General features: G+C 29.4%; 1 protein-coding gene across 1 annotated transcript in view; it reads left to right on the top strand.

Moving 5' to 3' along the window:
- The window catches only part of LOC142320459 (protein inturned-like), a 79801-nt gene that overhangs the window by 36240 nt on the left and 22909 nt on the right, over window positions 1-20652 (top strand). Inside the window, exons 12-17 of the mRNA XM_075358251.1 lie at window positions 881-943; window positions 7733-7966; window positions 10375-10424; window positions 12859-12960; window positions 16741-16898; window positions 18805-18945. Coding sequence (XP_075214366.1) covers window positions 881-943; window positions 7733-7966; window positions 10375-10424; window positions 12859-12960; window positions 16741-16898; window positions 18805-18945 — 748 coding nt within the window. The remainder of the gene's footprint in view (window positions 1-880; window positions 944-7732; window positions 7967-10374; window positions 10425-12858; window positions 12961-16740; window positions 16899-18804; window positions 18946-20652) is intronic.

The raw sequence follows: 20652 nt of genomic DNA, 5'->3' as shown, positions 1-20652 counted from the left end.
CTGACATCTAGCTGGTAGCGAGGTGTATGGCTTCAAGTACAATCATTTACATATTACGTGCCAAATAGTCGTTTGTGGAATGCCAGTCTCACATGCCACATGTTGAGTTGATTTCTTCAGACTACATGCAAAGCTTTCTGTTAGTTGTTCCAAAGCAGCTACGGAATGCGTGGTTGTCCTGGTGATTTTGTATATTTAACAGAAAAAGTCTGAAAGAAGGTTTGGTGCCAAGAATAATGCCTACTGGGAGGCTCCCTACCACCATACTCTCTACGAAAATTACATTGATTTGCTGCTGCTTGCTGCAAATTGTGAAACCAAACACTGCAATCACGTTACACACCTGTAAATTTATCCATTTTTAATAACACTGGTAGCTGAATTCAGTACTAATGATTATGTGGGTCAAAACTTGTGTTTTGTTATGAAATGAGGTTCTAACCAAATCTGTAAGTATCTAAATAAACTTTTATATGCTTTTAAAGTTGTGAAGTCTTTTTTGAATCACCTGGTATAATTGTGATTAGTTATACCATTAGTTGAAATAAAGATGTTCAAAATATCTATCTATTTTACGTTAAAAAAGCGGTGTTAATCTGATGTAGGAAAACCTTTGTAATACTTTTTTATAATTGGCAATTCCAGTATATAGTTAAGTAGTTAGTAAATTTATCAGTCACCTGGTGAGACAGTTCTTTTATAATGCTATACAATTCCCAAATTCAAATAAAACTAACATTATTTGGATTTGAATGCTTATTTTTTTCCAGTGCACTTTAGTAGAAAAACGTTTTTTTTTTTAGAATTTATCATTAAATTACTGTTTAGTTTAATAGAAGTAATATTTTATTGTATTCTTTGAGATATCTTTATCTTACAGGTTAATAATAACCATGGCTGTCAGAGGTTATATTCGGTTATTGGAACATGCCTGTATCACAAGGTATTACAATAATTTTTTTTGTAGTGTAGTAAGAATTCTTAATTAGTCTAAATTAATTAATATGGTATTATTTTTATCAGCATTGCTGCCAGTTATTATTTTTAATTTTTTCTTTAGTCTTCAAATATTTGTATTTTATTAACTAGTTGTATTCTGCAAGTTTTGCTCATGTGGATTTTGGATTTTTACCTAGAATAAGTTTTCAAAAGAAACGTTAGATTTTCATAAAAATTCTACCATAATTTAAAGTTTGATGTTTTAATGGGCATATTGAATTTGAATGATAAAATGATGGAAAAAATGGACCTGATTTATCTCCTAAACTACACTCATTATTCATTCATTACATATTGTTAAGATTTAGAATTTTCTATAATATTTTAATCCACCCACTTGCACTAATTTGGATTTTTTTAAATAGTAAAACATTTGCTTTTTATTTATAAAGTTAAGTATAAATACCATTTTCATGTCTGTAATACCTTCAGCTTCGTACAGTTTCATGAAAAATTTTGTCCTCCCTTTGCCACCCAACAAATTGGATTTTTGATACCTGGTAAAATATTTGTAATTTGTTTTTGAAGAAGAGTCTAAATATCAGTTTTCATGACTTTAACACTTTCAGTTCCTGAAATATAGGATTTTCATTTAAAAAATTTGCCCGGGATTTTCACCTCCTTTTAGATGAAGTTTTTGAAAATAAGCTTCAGCTTCCTTAGGCTTTTCCTGGTATAAAATCACTTGATATAATTGAATCACCTGGTATAATTGTGATTATACCTTGAAATTGTGATTATACATCAGTTGAAATAAAGATGTTCAAAATATTTATAAATTTTGCTTTAAAAAAGTGGTGGTAATCTGATGTGGGAAAACCTTTGTAATACTTTTTTATAATTGGCAATTCCAGCATATAGTTTAGTAGTTAGTAAATTTATCAGTCACCTGCTGTTACAGTTCTTTTATAATGCTATACAATTCCCACATTCCTTAGGCTTTTTAAAGCCTATGCTATAAAACCAATGTATCCTCCAATATTCATATACCTGTCTAGATTAAGCGATTTGACTGTGTGTTAATAAGTCAGTGAGGCATGACATTTTGTTTTATATAAGTTTATAAATTATATATTATTCTGTGAAAGTCTCTTGTAATCCAGTTAGCATTTATAACATTTAAGAATATTATTTAAACTAGTGAGCATGTTTTCCGAAGCTGATTGTCAAGTATTGGGCTTGTAATTAGAAACAACATGTAATTAATTATATGATGGTCATCCAAAACGTAAAGAATGTTTGGCTATAATAAATTTAAAAATTATAATATTTAAAAAATATTTGTTAGGTACTTAACATTTTAAATAAAATAATTATCATGTGTTAAAGTTTTTCTATTAAATCATTATATAAAGCTGCCATTATATTTGTTTGTCATTCATTCAGTGACAACTTAATTGACAACATCATCACTTTCAAAATTACTGCCGTTTAAGTTTAAAAAATAAAACCAAGATGCTAGATCAGGCTTGTATGGTAGCCATATTATTAAAGCTACAATGGAGTTGTATCAACCAAGTACAGGTGAGTGTTATAGTGAAACAAAACAGAGTCACTTCACAATAATCTTTATTGTCTCTTTTGTATTGCGTAACAGAGACAACTACATGTTGTACACTAAAGCTGTGAATGTACTGTTGTTACTTTACTAAAAATATTACTCAAGTATTCTTAAAAAATAATAAATCATCTTTACCAAACCAAATGACAGAACTGTTTTTGTATACGTTACATTTTCAATAGATTACTGACCCATTTTTTTAAATTTTCTTACCGCTTAATTTATAATAAATTTAAAAGAATTTCTTTTAAACAATTAATATTATTCTGTCAATGGATTTTTAAATAATACTGGAGTAATTAATTTTTTTTTAACTGAATTTTCTGTATCTCCATTCAATATGTATATAGATATATTGCTCAATAAAACAATTAATTATTTGATAAATAATTGGCTCTATTAATAATTTATATTAACTAATTCTGTTTTTATATAGATATTTAATGTCTTCATATATTTTACTTTAATTTTATTTCATGTATTTATATTTTAAATAATAATTATGGGCTTAAATCACATATTTTTTTTATTTTTATTTTATAATTAATTGTATATTTTGTGATGCTGTTCTGATTAAAGTTTTACCACAGTTTACCTTAATCCATTCAGGTAAATACTGGGGCAATTGCTTTGTTTTATCTGTGGATTAGTATATCTACCAATTGTTGACATAACCAATATAGTTTATTACTATGTACCAATCAGAATAAAAAATCTATTTTTATTCTTTTCTATGAAATGAATATGTTAATTGTTTTCTATAGACTCAGAATTTCCTTGATTGTTTTTTTATTTTAAAGGAGTTCCTGAACTGTGCCACTCCATTGATTAATGTTTACTTTCAGTGGTTGTATGAAAGATCCTTGTTTGATAAACTCTAACAGCATGATACAGATATTTGTTGCCTTCTCACCTAAATCAATTTAAAAATGTCAGGACCACTTCATTTCACTTGTTTGTTTCTAGGTAGTGGTCAAGGACCCATGTAGCACAATTTTTTTTTATAAAGATGTTTAGTAAAAATTTTGTATAGGGAGGGGGAACTTTGAAATCTGAGGAAATGAGTCTTGTAATCAATCAATTGTGAATCTGATTGTCAATTATTTTTACTTGGGTTCTTCAGGCATAAAGAGAACAGTACAGAACAGTTATGATGATAAACATTCAACTTTATTGAATACAATACACCATTTAAAAAACATTTTATTCTTTCATAACCTCATTACTATATAATTCCTTTATTTATGTATAAACCTTTCTCACATTTAATAACGGGTTGTAACTTTGTTGGTCACATTTTACATGATTTGTTTTTTATACATTTTACATTCAGGAAAATTAAAAATGTTTTTATAGTCACAAAATTTGACTCAGACTGAGCTAATTCAACAGTAAGCTATTAATTATTGATAAAAATTTACCTGCATATTAAAATGATACAAAAGCATTCTTTACTCTAAGAGTGATCCTCATATGTATACTAGTTATGGCTGCTTAATTATATGAGTATGTACTAGACTACAAATAACAGATTATTGGTCTGTTAATTTACCTAAATATTATCTTGGAATGTAGCAAAAGTCATTTGATTGAGTATAAAATACTATTCAGTACAATATACTTGTTATAAGTTGTACTGGCATTATCACATTTTCCCTGTGATTTTGATTTTATTTCTGAAAATTCATTAATTAGCATAATTAAACATGATTAAACTTTTATTTTAATTTTAAACAAAGGTTCAAAATCATCAATTTAGATTATTAATTTTAATAAACATAGTTTCTCTCTCATTCTCTCTCTCTCTCTCTATATATATATATATATATATATAGTTACACACACACACACACACATATATGTGTGTGTATATATAGTTACACACACACACATATGTGTGTGTGTGTGTGTAACTAGTTGCCATTAAAAATCGCTAGCAGTCACAAGTGGTCGCTATTCAATAATGCTTACTAATAGTCGTAGACTACAGTCCATGGTCTGTAGTAGACGCTAGTAAATTGTTAGTCGCGAGTAGTTGCCAGTTGCTAGAAATCATGAGTAGTCGGTATTAGTGGCCAGTCCCTAGTAATCACAGTAGTTGCTTAGTCATTAGAAGTTGTGTATAATCATTAATCAGTAGTATTTGTTACAAGTCACTAGAATAAGTAAGTAGTAATAAGCAAGTAGTAGTCACTGAATTTGCGAGTAGCCAATACTGGCTTGTAGTTGCAAATAGTCACTATTATTTGCTATTCACCAGGAGTCCCTAGCTGTCGGTATATTCACTAGTAGATCCTTTTTTTTTGTTTTTACTTAGGAGGAGGCAAAAAAATGTGCTCGCAAATAGCACAACTCACCCATATGCGGTTATGTCAGGCTCTAGCTAGACCGACCCAGGTTAATCAAGCCAGGACCGACTAAAAAAAAAAACCCCTTGTCAGCAACATCCTGATATCAACCTTTCGACATCATTCAGAACATGCTGCCCTGCTGCGTCATCAGACATCCAGAGAAAGGAAACCAAGCCGCACAGAAGAGAAACCATGATGATCCCCAATCCCGGCAACCAGGCCACCCACTACCCAGACGCAACACAAGGCAAGACTAAAGAGCACTAGGTGCCTTAACAGCAAGATTTGAACAAGCTCACCTGCCATTACAGTGGCAGAAAATAAGCAGTCCAAAGCCTCACGCAGCTCAGCTTAGACTTAAAAAAGCCTGTTTTCTGAAAGAAAAACGACCATAAGTAAGGTAAGGCTTAAGAAGGAAAAACTGGGCCTATAAAGCCTTAAGGTCTCAATTGACAACAAGAAACAACAGAAACATTAATAGTTAATGAAACCAAGTTGTCATAGTCATAATGGTAGGCTTAAGGAAGCAACAAGAAGCATCCTTGTTGATCAAGACAAGAGGTTGAATAGATCTGAATACCTCATACTCATCCTAATAGAACATTGATTAACAAGTGAGATTCAAGAGAACCTGTATACCTCAAAGATCCTCTTATTGGGAGCAGCAACATAACAGCTAAGGCTTGATAGAGCCTGAACACCTCAGCTTATATCATTTTCAGAACAGAACAAAGAAGTGACTAAGTTTGTATACCTCAGGCTCCCCAAGATGCACACTCACACTTACACACCCATAGCCTCATTCACACGTAGATGTCTTCTTTCCATGTTCAGGGGAGTCCTGACAGCTTCTCCTGACAACAGAGGCAGCCCTATAGGGCCCCCATGCCTCAGCTGCTGAGCTGTCCCCCTCCCCGAAGCAGTCCGATGAATCCTCCTTATGCAGAGACTTGTCCATGCTGGTCTTCTTCAGTCATCTTCACTTTGAAGATATTATAACAGATCTTGGTTACAGCATTCCAAATGCACTTTGAAAAGAGCATCTGCTCCACAATGCATCCCTCATTAAGCGGCCCAGTGATGTTACAATAGAGCCATCTCTCCTCCCATTAGATGCAGTGAAACATCACATACGCGGGCATGTCCTTAGCTTCACAATATTACATGTATCGCAATCAACTCTTCCAATTGTCTCCCGATAGAAATTGAACGACCCATGTCCAGTTAAGAACTGGATTTGCCCAAAAATCCACCTTATGTTTCCTGTTGATCCACCTCTTGATGTCAGGAATCAGTGTGTAGGTCCAGTGGACACTTGCTGCTCCCACCTTTCCTGCCATCTGGTTCAACAAGGTGTATCATGTAACCACCTTCGGAGTACCCCTCCTTCTCACCAAGAGCTCCTCTATCTTCAAGTCTAATATAGGGATACTAGATATCACAAATATGGCACAGCTGACACCATTCTGTAGCCTGCTGCCACACGCGATGCGATGCATCACGTAACTCTATTGAGTTTCCTACTTCTGTCCACAGTCAGGCCATCACACTACACTGAGCGTGCATAGCATGTTATGGAGGTTATAACTCCTGCAAGCAGCACTCTTTTCTTCTGTCGAGGGCCTACAATATTCACCATGACTCTCCAGAGTCATGGCAGTTCTGTCTGCTTTCTCGCTGGTTTTCCTTATGTGTAAAAAAGCAAATATTTTGGTCAAACCAGACTCCTAAATATTTCATTTTCTTAGTAGGCAACAGGGATTATAAACGAAATCTTGCGACTAACCACTGCTAGCGAATATTACCAACTACTCTCGTCTAGCGACCTCTAGAACTAGCGATTACTATCGACTACTTGCAACTAGCTTCTATTAGCAACTACTAGAGAAACCACTCATTACTAGCAAGTACAAGCAAATAGCATCTTCTAGCGACTATCGAAAACATGCTAATTGCAATTACTAGCAACTACTGGTGTTTTCTAATGGCTGCTAGCGATTACTCTGATTACTCACTAGTAACTACACCCTACTACTCACGTCTGTTAGGGACTGCTAGCTACTACCCACTATAGCGACTATCGATTACTTGTGACTGCCAATGACTACTACTAGGACTACTGACTGACTACTAGCAACTAACGACTGCTTGTGACTAGACTGTACTAACAACTGATATCGTCTACCAGCAACTAGCTGCTGTTTAGCGACTAGGCTCAACTAGCAACTGTTATCAGTTACAAGCGTATGACTAGTAGCAACTAGCACGTACAAGCGAATAGTGAATATTAGCAACTGTCCATCCACCATTCGCAACTACTAATGAGTAGTGACTTATAACGAGTGCTGGTGGCTATGCTGTACTAGCAACTACTTACAATTACCAGCAACTGCTAGAGTCTAGCCACTACTAACAACTACCTGTTGCTGTTAGTGACTTGGTACTACCAATCAATAGCTAGACTACTCGCAAATACTAGCTAACTCTAACGGCTACTAGCGACTACTTGCAACTACCTAGCAAATATTAGTGACAAGTAACAACTATAGGGACCATTAGTGAATACAAATATTTTCAACTTGTAACTCTACATCTCTAGTGACAACATCAAAAATTCTTACTACAGAACAGTGTCATATACTTTTTGTTAATATATTTTAAATTTGCTACATAATTGATGCAAATGCAGAACAGAATCTTCAAAAAGATCTTCTGAAATGAAAGCTCAAAATTTTTTATTTGTCTTTTGTCGTTTATCAAGTTTGTTTTTCTTGTATGTTTTTTAATAATTACACTAATAATTTTTTCATGAATATTGCAGGGATATTTATTATCATCACATTTGGCTAGAGAAGATTTAATTGATGTTAATTCCTGGTGTAGAGAGCGTGGATTGTTAAATCTGACACGTCAGGAATATTTATCAAGTTTAATTACATGGCATGAAGTTTATCCTGCGTCTTGTAACAGAGGTTTACATTCAACTAATGATACAGCTAGTATTAGTGTTCCTTGTCCTCCAAATGCCAGATGGTTTCTGCTTATTGTTGGCCAGGTCAGATGTCTGTTTTGTAACATTCTTATCTTTTTGAATTATTCTTGATGGTGAGTTCAAAAAATACTGAACTTGTATAATAAAACCTGTATTAATGTATTTACAACTTTATATAAGTTTGTCTCCTTCAAAGAAGTCCCTGTTTCTTACATTTCATTACTCTCAACGTTTCTTCCACTTTTAGTATCCCCTGGAATGGGTTTTTGTCCCCATGGAATGCGTTTTTGGAAAAGCACACATCTATATTATATCCCATTTTCCTTGATCTCATTTAAGGCTTGAAAATGACATCTTTTAAAGGTTATTTTCAATAGAAAAACCGAAAAAAGGCTACAGAGACAAGATCTGGAGAGCTGAGTAGGTGTGGCTCAATAGTTCTCTCATATTTTTACCAGATAGTGGCAATTAACAAATGATGCATAAAAACTTTGGTTTTTCCTCAGCTCAGACTTCTTTCCATGTATAGCATCCCTTAAACACCATAAAACTTTTACGTAATATTCCTTTTTCATTTCAGACCTATGGAGCAAATTAATTATGCTCCATAACTTGTTTTAGTACTTTTGGTGCCTTTTTATCAATGAAGATATATTATTTTTTTCAAATGAGATCTGTTGATTTTTTTTCTGTTATTTCCTTGATAAATTCTAAACTCATTTTGGCATTTTCTAATTCTAGATCTATTATCTAGAATTGTCTGTTGTGTAGAAACTAAATCATCTGCAAAAGCTAGACATCCTGTATAGATACTTCAGTTGTTCAAACTTTTTTGTTCCTAATAACTTTCTCTGAAGTTCAGTTGAAAAGAAATTGTGTTAGTCCATCGCATTGTCCAACTCCAGTTTCAATTTTGAAAGATTTCCAGAAATTTAATTTTAGAGGTTGTGTTAGTGTTAATCTAGTTATCTCAAACGGTTTATTATCTACCCCAAATTGTTTGAGAATTGTGAAAAGTGAATCTGTATTGGTAGAATCATAAGTTTTTATAGATCTACTGAAATCAAGTTTAGTTTATTATTAGCTAGTTTTAAGTATCTAATTATTCACTTTAAATTATAAATCTGTTCTGGACAAGATCTTTCTAAATCCTGCTTGATGTTCTCCAGTCTGATTATCTAATTGTAGATTTAACATTTCAAGAAGGGTTGGATACAATTTTATATTCTATTTAATAAGAGAGAAATTCCTGTGTTTGTTTTACTTGAAAATTTTTTCCAAACACTAGATTGAGCAGGTTTTTAAAATGCGAAACATCAGAATTTTCATATTTTTTTTTTTTTTTTTTTTTTTTTTTTTAATAAGAAAATCTTTCAACATTGGAAAGAGCCTCCTTACAACAAAGGTTTAGTATTTAGACCTAAACTATAAAAAATCTACAGGAGCCAAACCAGAAGAATAGACGACGGAATTAAACAATCATGTTTTTCACCAAAAAAGTATCGACAAAGGAACAGCATATGTGCAGCAGGTGCATTGTCGTAGTGCAGTATTATGAATTTCTGCCCATGCCTCAAACAATTATTTTCTCATTACCTGTTATAAAATTTTTAAAAAAAGTTTGTTGAACATTTTTTGAAAAAATTTACATCATAATTGCAAAACCAACATCATTGTATTTTTTATTTCTGTTCTAGTCAAGAGACATATCATAGATTTTACTGCAGAATGGTATTGGCATATTCTGTTTTTTATGAGAATAATATGATATGAATTTTTACAAATTCTATATGTTGTAATATTTCAAGGATACTCAACTGACCATTTTCACTGATGGCCATGCACTATTTCAATATGATTATCATTGTTGACATTGACAGCTATCTGGATTTGTCATTGTCTTTAGTTACCACTCGAGATGATTTATAGTCATTAAATTACTCATAGTCCCTTATTTATTTAAATTCTACCCGTTTCAGTTTGGCAGTTTTAAAGTCTCCTTCAAAATTTTCTACAATTTTAACCAAAATGTAATTCTTACACAAACTGTTTTTCATTATCCCTTATATGTTTTATCAAGAATATTACACTGATAACATATGGGGTATAGTAAGCCCCATAAATCCTAAATTAAGAATGGTTGAGTGAGAGTTGCTAAACAAATCCACTACTTGTCACCACATGACCACCCATTGAGATTTTTTTAAGTTCAATTTAATGATAGACAGAGATATATTTTTAGCTATTGTTTTCCTGGTTGAAGGTGGTTGGTTAAGAAGGCGTTAAGGTAGTTGCCATATTACAAAACTGCAAATCATATTTTTAGCTTAGTTTTGATTTTGTTTATATTTATGTATAAGTTAGTTTACTTATATATAATTGTTTTTAATTTTTTAGTTTTATTTTAAAAGTGTAAAATTTCTACAGAATAAATCCATCCATTCATAATTGGTTTTTGTTTGGTGTTACAGGGTAATGCGTTGTTATTAGTATTATTGGAAGCTGGAGGATGTTCTGCTGAGTATGTTTTTTTTCTATGTTTCTATTACATATCTTGTTATTTTAATGTTACCATTTTTTCTAAGTATGCTTTGTCCAAATATGTTGTAAGTATTATATTGGCTGTTAACAAAACATTGGTTTTTCCAATAAATGAATTTTTTTTAAATATCACTAAACAAATGATAATTGTGTAGCTATTTGCTTTAAATGCTAGTTCTAAATCATCACCTACTAAACCATGTGGAATTTTTCAATTTATTACATGATGCTATAGGACTCAGCTTCAAATCTCATGAAGATTTTTTTTGGATTTCATAACTTGTTTTATTGGTTTGTATATATATATATTTACTGATTTGAATTGGGCAAACTGGGTGCACACTTATACATAGATGTAAAGAACAACATTACACCAATAGAATCGATTTTCACAAATCACCTCACAAGAATAGGACACATGTACAAAGATATTAACATAATGTTTAAATTTTACTGGTACTATTGTAAGAACCATGAATGTATTGCACTCAACAGTAGCAAAGTGACTACGTTAGGTCACAACGTAAATATAGAAATATCAGTGCTTCCCATAAATGTACAGTAGCATTCTTTACAGTATATTTTTGTAGTGTTTATGTTTTCATAGTATGCACTTGATTATGAAGTATAATAAAAGTATGAATCCTTATTTAAAGAGTAAACTGTACCTTCTTCCAACCTGATGGTTCCACAGTACATGAACCTTGATCAGAGTAGCATTAACCTTAATAATTCAATTAATTATGAAATTTAATAAATATGATTAAAGTATTAAAATCATTATTAATTAATTAAAATATAAACACATGAAATAATATTAAGGTAAATAAATATAAAAAATAAATTACAATTCAAAAGATGTTAATGAAAATTGTTTGGGAACATACTAATGTGCATATTAAGTGGAGGTGCAGAAAATTCAGGGTATTTTAAAATAGTATAATTTAAAAATTTTATGACCAAGTAATATTGTTTCTGAAAAAGAAAATCAAATTGTATTTTAAATACATAAATATAAATTTATTTTTAAGTAGTATTTAAAATAAGTTTTTGGAAAGAATTTTTAAATGGTTCTGTAATTTACTAAAATTGGCAATAGGAGCATAATATGTTATTATGCTCCAATTGCCTTTTTTTGTTTGTCAAAGTGCTGCCCCTTCCACCCTTTCTTGTTTGTCAAAGTGCTGCATTGAGTTATTTAAAAAAAGTTGTGTTGTCCGATTTGATAAAGGAAGATATTATTATTTTTTTAACAATAAATGACTTTCTGCAACTAGTTCTAGCTTGAATTTTAGCTCTTTTGCAACTGTATGCTCCTCAAGAACTTAAAGAATTAAAGTATGGATGTATATATTTGTGTACTTCTTGGATAAGATCCAGAAAATATAGCAGTCTTTTTTGTAATCTTTTAATTACTATTTAAAAAAAGTCATTGAAAAATAAATAAAAAAATATTAAAATAAAATAAAAAAAACAAAATAATATTGTTTCTGTAAGATAATTTTTAAATTATATTTTAAGTAAAAATCGATGTGAAGAATTTTTAAATACTTTGGTAATTTAATTTAAAAATAGCAATGGGAGCATAATAAAGTCCTTTCTCATAGGCTAAAGCATTATGTTGAGTTACTCAAAAATATTTTGCTAGTTTGATAGAAATGGGTATTATATTATTTTTTAAAAATAAGTGACTGTTCCTTTAGCAAAGATTGCATATTCGTAATATAATCAGTAAAAATAAATTCAAATTTTTAATTTTGTAAATATCATTCTACTTGATTCATACATGCGGGGACAGAATTTTGATTTGTGATGTAACCCAAGAGATGGTATTATATTTCAGATGGGAGTATATCTAAGCGTTTTATTAAGGCCCTTCAAAGCAAACAGTGTGGTTTGATTTTGTTGCAAACAAAATCAATTTGTTCATACCAAGAGAATTTGTCACCAAGAAATTTGGCTTTATTGGCAAAAGAAAGATTATTGTCATTAATGGCAATTCTATGCAAGCGATTAGTAACGTTATATCTATCGCAGAAGCATAATGCAGCAACGATTTTATTCATATTAAAAGTTATATTTACATTCCATCCAATAAATAATTTTTTGTCTGCTAATTTAGAATTTTTAACTCCTTTTAATTAATTATCTTCAGATATAGATACAGTTATGCTATTTACAAAGAGGAACAATGAATGGTTCCAGATTTTTTGGCAGATCATTAATAAAAAAATAGGAAAGGCAAAGGACCAAGGACACCTCTGTATCATACCACATTCTGCTTCTTGAAGTACATTTTATTTACGTGCTCTTACAAAAAAACAAAATTTCTAGCTATGTTGATTTTACAATAAATAAAAACTATTATGAAATTATGTTATTAAATGTTATTATTATTAAATCTTTTGTTTTAGAGCTGTTGGTATTGTGGGGCCAGATATTGATTATGTACAACAAGCACAAGCTACTTTGTCTCATATTCACAAAATTGGTGTACCTGCATTAGCTGACAGATGGTAATTTGTTTTATTTTAAATAAAATCTAATTTCATTAATAATTACACAGTTTTATTTATATGATTCTTTTCTAGAGATATAATTGAAAATTTCCTGTTTCTTTATGTGAAAAAATTAATTTAAAAATGTGCCAGATTGAGTGGTTAAGCTAGTAAAAATGTATAAAATTTACATAGATTCAACCCTTCATTCATGTACTCTACTTGAAATAAAAGTAGTAAGTGTTAAAAATTTCAAATGACAATATACTTGAAAAAAATTATAAAAAATTAAGTTTTCTTTTACTACAAATGTGAGCAAAAAAATTATTCTAAAATTTTTCATGGTAGAATAAAAGGAAAGGAGGAAGATATATTATCAACCATATAGAAAAGTCTGGCAAACCAGTCTTGCTTTAAAAAATGATTGCATATGATGAGACGTGAATATTTCAATATTATCCAGAAAATAAGCGGCAGTAGATACATTGGGAGACTTCAGAATTGCCAATTATGAAAGAAGTCTAAACCAAAAATCAAATAATAAATAAAGATTATGCTCATTGCTTTCTTATTTGTTAGATAAATCTTGATGGCAGAGGTTACATCAAGGTCAAAAAATTAAACATCAATATTATCTTTCCAAATTGTCACAAAAGAGTGAGAGAATCTGAATTTGTTGAAAAATGTCTGAATAATAAAAATTAGTATATTCCATCTTGGCATTTTTAAGTGCCTTAAAAGTGCCTTAAGTGCATTTTTGGCTACAAAATGAATCACAGTTATAGAATGGTTGCACTACTTAATAGAACTAACTTTCTGCAACTTTTCCCATAAATCAAAGATTTATAAAAAAATAACCTGTCTTTGATCCAAGAAAAAACATTAATGCAAATGTAACATATTTCTGAAGAAGCCTTTCAACCAGACTTACTATCTAGTTTCAGATACCATTATTTGGATGCAAATGTTCATACAGTGTTGGCCAGTAGAAAGTACATTGAAACAGAAGTCTAAAGGTTAGCTTTTTACATTAGTGTATCTCCTGTAACTAGGCTTATAGCATCTTATGGGGTAACATGTAAAATCTTATTAAAAGAAAATCGTAGAATATTTTACATAAAGTTTAATTATCCTAATCACTCATATTTCTTCACATACTACAGAACTTGTCTACAATAAAGTAACCGTTATTGAACATTTTTGTCGTTTAGAAATGAATAAGTTATCAAAACATTATTGATTTCTACTTTTGTTTAATAGTAAGTATTTATAAGTAAGTAAGTATAAGTAAGTATTTATAAGTATAGTATAGTATTTGTAAGTATTTTATAATTTTTTTTATGTATGTTATATATTTTCTTAAATTATAGAGTATGCATCTTTACAACTTAGATTATAAAAAATGCATCATTATACTTCCTACAATTATAGTTCTTCATAATAAGATAGATAATTTTTTTAAAGTTTTTTTGTATGAAATCACAAGCATTGTCTAGACAGTAATCCAACTTCTGGTACAATGCAACATAACAGCATCAATATTAGTAAATGCAGTGATAGTTCTTGCCTTCAGCTCTTTCATGTCAGCAACCCAGAAGTTATATATCAATCCTTGACAAAACATTGTATAAAGAAATTGGAAATTGCAATATGCTGAGTCCAGTGAGCTTAGTGACCAGGCTGTTGGACAGTCACTACTGATCCACCGATTATGAAATTTGTTGGTTCAGAAATTCACGAACTGATATACCCGATATGGCAAGATACCATCGGGCTGGAAAATGATGTTAGATTCTAAATATTTTAATTTAGGATAGGCAGAATTTTCAAAAAAATATCAAAATATATGTTGCCTGTCTGAATTTGTTCATAAAAGAAAATGGGCTGATTGCTCTGTCGCTTGTCACACAACATATAAACTTTCTGATGTCTAAACATTCTCAGCATTAAAATCCAGGATCTCCAAGCCCTAAATTGTAATATTTTGTTGATTTACCTTTCCTGATAAATGAAAAGTAGGTTCATCAGAAAAAACAATTTTATTAACATAATTTTCATCTTCCAAAATAATCAATCCTGGTAATAAAAAAATTCTTACAATTAATCGTATCTTCTTGTGTAATTGTCTGTAGAAATTGAAGAGTGTAAGGACACATTTTTAAATATTTTCTTAACACATTATGAATACCTGAATGGGGAATGTTTAATTCATGTGTTGCTTGTTATGTTTACTTATACAAACAAATGCTTGTTATACTCGTTTGACATTTTCATCAATGCACTTGACCACCTGCAACTTTTCTTGGTGTTAAGGACTCTTTTCTTGGTAAGAACTCTTCAGTTTCTTTAATTACATACCAAAATAAGTACTTTCCTTGGTCTTAAACTTTTTATATGATGCGTAAATAGTAGGCTGTGAAAGTAGTGATCTTTTTTATTGCATTCTAAGCTTACATTGAACCACTTTATCCAATTTCATTTCTACAAATCAGTTAACAAACTGCGCCTTCTCTTTAGCATTCATGATTACTATTGAGTGAAATAAGCATTTACTTCTACTTTGCCTACAAGGTACATGTCACTTCCACAAAACCAAGAATGGTATCAGTGAAAGTTTTTGAATACTGCTCTTAAGTTATCTCCTCCCCATGTAACATTCGTCACATATATTTAAATTGTTATTTACATTTAAAGCTATTAAGATCTTTTGTGAACTTCCTGTATTTAACATTTATTTAATGTTTTAGTTAATTCAGCTTAATAGTTTATAAATCTTAATTAATCCTGTAGATCAGTATGAAAAGAGATGTACACTTTATAAAATATAATCAGTTTTCTAGATACTTAAAAATAAACTTTCAAAAGATCTTTTCAGAATTATAAGTTACCATCCTTCACTGATACTTCAGATGACAGTGTTGTTAATAGTACTTATCTTAAGTAATTAGGAAAACTGTTTATTGTGTGATCAAATTGTATATGTGTGTGTGTATATTGTATTTGTTAAATTTTGTACTCTTCAAGTATGTTTAGCTCATAACTTTTATGTCCTGCTTGTAAAATTTATATCCTGTGGTCAATCATTGAAGGTTGATTCTTATTTAAGTAGTCCATGTACATGTTAGTTTATCTATGGATAAATATCCATTCAATTAAGCAGACTTGAATTTAGTAGAGTCAATTTATGTACTTGTGGATCTATTAATTTTTCATTATGTATGTTTTTTAATAATGTTGTGTAATCTTGTGTATTTTGTTAGGTGGTTTTCAAAGTAACACAATAACCTTTTGTTCTGAGTATAATGACAGTTTTGTATGCGTTTTTTATTTTATATAGCATGTTGTGTACACTTGTAGTAAAAACTATTGGCATATACTAAGTATTTTATTACATTAATTTATTAAGTATAATTTTCAGCTGTCATAGGTTGCATTAATGAATTAACTCCATGCTTTGGTTTTGTGGAGTGATTAAATGTTGATTATATCAGTTATGATGGGTTTTTTTTTTACATATTTTGCAGTTATCTGTTTTGGATAGTTAACTCATGGAATATAAGTGTTTTGATTTAAGCATATTTTTTGTGAAACAAATTAAGATGTAATTTGTTGATGAGTGTGAGGAATGTAATCCATTGACTTGTACTGCTTTTGTTTAGGTATGTGTGTGTATTGCTCAGAAGTATGATAATGATGTCAATGTAATATTTTTTCTGCATGTTTTTCATTCCACATTAATTTTAGTATTCATTTTTAAAATTATATGTACTAATTTTTGATTTGTCATTTATCTTGTAGGTTATCTAACAGTATTCATCCACAAGTTATATCACCAGACAGTGATAATTATAATAAATCATCTCCAAAACGTGTATCAACTGACAACAACAGTAACATATCACAGCAATCAAAAGAAACATCAAAGAGTTGTGAAAATTTGCAACAGTCGAAATTAAGTAAGTTAGATTTTATTCTGCAGTTACATTTTTGTTTAGCTATCTTTCTTAAAACAATATAATATCATTATGTTATGCCATAGACATACAGAATTGTTTTAACCAAAGCATTTATGGAGTTGTTCTTTAAGAACAGTGACACAACAAAAATGAGCCAAAATAATAAAAATAACCTAAGAAAGAGTGCTGTGTCTGTTAGCATAAACCTGAAACAATGAAACCACAATTCACCCCTATCAATCGCCATTTGAAAGTACAAACTTACTGACAGCTGTCTTGGGCAGTCATCTTCTCCATCCAATGAGTCGGTTAAAAAACCAATAAGTGGCACTCACAGCTGTATATTTTTTTGTAAAAATATGAACCATTTCGTTGTATTCTACAACTACTGAATAAAATATCAGCTCTATTACTAATTCAATAAATGCTTCAGGAAAGTACTATGTGTGTCAGTGTCGGTGCTCCTTAATCTGTATTAAAATAATGTTACTTACTCATATATAATTTACTTTTAAATAATGTACATTTTAGAGAGCGATTCATCCATTGAAAAAATTTCAGTTTTGTTTTTATTTAATAAAATATTACTTTTCATTTGCAATATTAAAGATAAATAAAAATTTCTTTTCATACATTGTATTATAATTATTAAGTTGTACACATAAATTAATGTTTTATGTGTATACTATTTCAAAGAGAACATTTATATTTGTGAAAATTGTGTAGGAATTCTGTTTATAATTTTAATAGTTTGAAAAATAAACAAAGAAACATTAGGAAATTAAATCAAATGATTATTACCAGAATCTAGAAGTATAAAAAGGTTGATCTATAATAATACAGTAAAAATAGACTTTTAATAAGGAACTAATTGTGGGCACAATATTATTTGGAAAAATATTTGTTTTGGCGTGCATGTAATTTAAGAAACTGAAATGAAGAGTCCCAAATGCCAAATAGAGATGATTTTTTTTTTCTTTAAGGGTGGAAGCATGAAAAATGGGTTTTCGTGAATAACTCAAAAAATAATTAAAAAACTTTGTTAATCCACATATTTTTTCCTGAAAAGTAAATTCCTGACAAATCTTTTTTTTGGGGTGACTTTCTATGAATTATAACCCTTTAAAGTACTATCCCCTTTTAATCCTTTGAAAAAGTAACAATTTTGTACTCATTTTTCACAAATAACCTTTTAACAAAGCGTGTTATATCAAAAGTGTTTAAAATTAAAGTTGTAGAGTCTCAAGTCTTGACATTTTGCTTTTTTTACTGACTTTGTATAGCTGTAATTGATCAAGCTTTGGTAGTTTTAAAATTAAATGAGACTTCCACCCCTTTGTAAATAATTATGCTTAGTGCTCCTGTATTTAAATTATTAATAAAATAAAATTAATCTGTCAAGAATTGAAAGCTCTAAAACGTATATGTAACATTTTTTGACTAAACACTTTGTTAAAAAATTATGTATGATAATTTTACTTTTATTCATTGGATTAAAAAGGGGTGGGAACGTTTCAGAGTACTATAAATGAGTTAATTTTGGTCTCAGAAAATTACTTCCAAAAAAGGAGAATTTTTATTGGGAATTTGATATAATTTTCAGAAAAAAATTTAGATTACCTAAGAAAAATATCTAAAATTTAGATATGAAGTTTTTTAGTTTCATTTTTTGACCCTTCAACCCTTAATAAAAAAACCATACTTATCTGCCCTCAGGACTCTTCAGTTTCTTTAATTACATACCAAAATAAACATTTTCCAAATCTCTCATTGTGCCACTAATTAAGTCTTTATTACACCATTATTTTACACTTATTTTATTATACTAAAAACAAATTATTTTTAAAATATCATGTATTTTTTTCATTTTATGTTAAAATAATTCAAAATGTTACATTGCTATTAGATTTGTCTCATGCTGGAATTGGAGGCAGTAGCAGTAAGTTAACATCAGCATCTTCAATGTCAACTGTTGTTAAACATCGAAATAGCCCTGATAACAGTATTAATTTGACTTCAGTACAACAACAAACATTACATAGAACAGGTCAGTATTTTGATTTAATATTTAAATTTATTATATTAATAATAAATTTTAATTTATATTAATATTTAAATTTCTTATTAAACATTGTTTAAGCAAGTCAACATAAATCAATGTGATTATATCTAATATGCACTATTGCATATAACAAATATTAAAAATAAGTGGAATAAAATTCTACTAATTATTTTTGGATAAACTTCATAAAAGTCCCATTTTTTAGTTCAAGTAGTTCTAATTTTTTAGGTCAAGTTTTTTAAGTGCAAATGGAAAATTAACGAACCTCTTTAATTAAATTTTTTTTAAATTTTATTTAACTATTCTAATTAAAAAAAAATTGATAATAAAATAACATGTTTTCAATAAATTATGTTTGTTTTTTTATTTTTCTGTCAAAAGTTTTATTTTTCTAGCTATAGCTCTATTGCTGCAGCAGCATAGCTATAAAGGAAAGTAATTCTATAATTACAATAAAAATATATTCTTTTAATAATTTGTCATTTTACATTAATTTTAATATTCCAGTACCAGACAGCAGAATTACATATATGTTCATAACACAATTCAGAATTTCAAAATGGAAAACAGTTTTGAAATAAAGTCCAATTTAGTAAAAGAATATATTTTAGTGCAGTTAAAGAATTCAATACCAACTGAAGATGATGGAGTTTGTTAGAACTTCGTCGGTAAGAGGCAACAAAGCCAACAAACAACATTTACATAAACATGACCTAACCTAACAGTGAAATGAAAATGGGGAAAAATAATAAGCGTGAAAACACTATATTTCAGTTCAATTAGTTTAGCAATAAAGAATACTTTCAAAAATACCTCAAATTTTGTTAGATAGTGTTTTTTTCCATTTGATGAACTACAGGACTCGAATATGACATTTTATTCATTTTTTATGGTGACTTTATGAATCACACTGCTAGATAGCGGTACTTGATAGTATTAGGTAGCATACAAAAACTTGAAATAATAAAATTTAAAAGAAAATATACTACAGCTTGTTTTAATAGTAAGTGCTGTTATGTAAATGAAATTACTGAAGATGAAACAATTTTTTTAATTCCCATCACTTCTTTAAAAAAAAAATAAAAGTTTTAGTTTACAAGAGATTTATACTAGTTTTATTAAAAAAAGGAATAAATTTGATTGGTAAAATATAATTTAACGATAAAAATTTAGGGTTACACTTACAAAGTAATAAGTGCTATATTACATCACAGATTTTGGATTCATAAAAGTCATTACTAGTTTTATTAAAAAAGTAAAATATGGTATGAAGGGAATGATATGACTGTCAACAAAAAAATTGGCCGTGAAATTCAATTTGTTTGTTCTAAGGCAATAAATTTTAATAATAAATCCATAAGATAACAATTGGTAATTCATAAAAAAATAAAAATAAAAGAATAAGCTAACAAAATGCAGTGATGTTAAAAAAAATTACATTGAAATTATAAACCATACGGTAAGAGTCTCGCAGATATCATTTCTTCTGCTCAAAAAACAAAAATTTCTGTAATATAAATAAAAATGTTATCAAAAAAAGTAAGAAACTACATTTTTATTATCAAAATCTGTTATTAATTTAGGATTTTTCTTTTAAAAAAAGTATATGTTAAATGTGTGTAATAGACAATAGACATACAATAATATGTAATAAATAATGTTTTAAGCTTCCATATAATATAAGCAAAAAAA

Source organism: Lycorma delicatula, chromosome 2 (genome assembly GCF_047948215.1).
Source record: "Lycorma delicatula isolate Av1 chromosome 2, ASM4794821v1, whole genome shotgun sequence".
NCBI classification, from domain to species: domain Eukaryota; kingdom Metazoa; phylum Arthropoda; class Insecta; order Hemiptera; family Fulgoridae; genus Lycorma; species Lycorma delicatula.
This window is presented reverse-complemented; position numbering and strand designations above follow the sequence as displayed.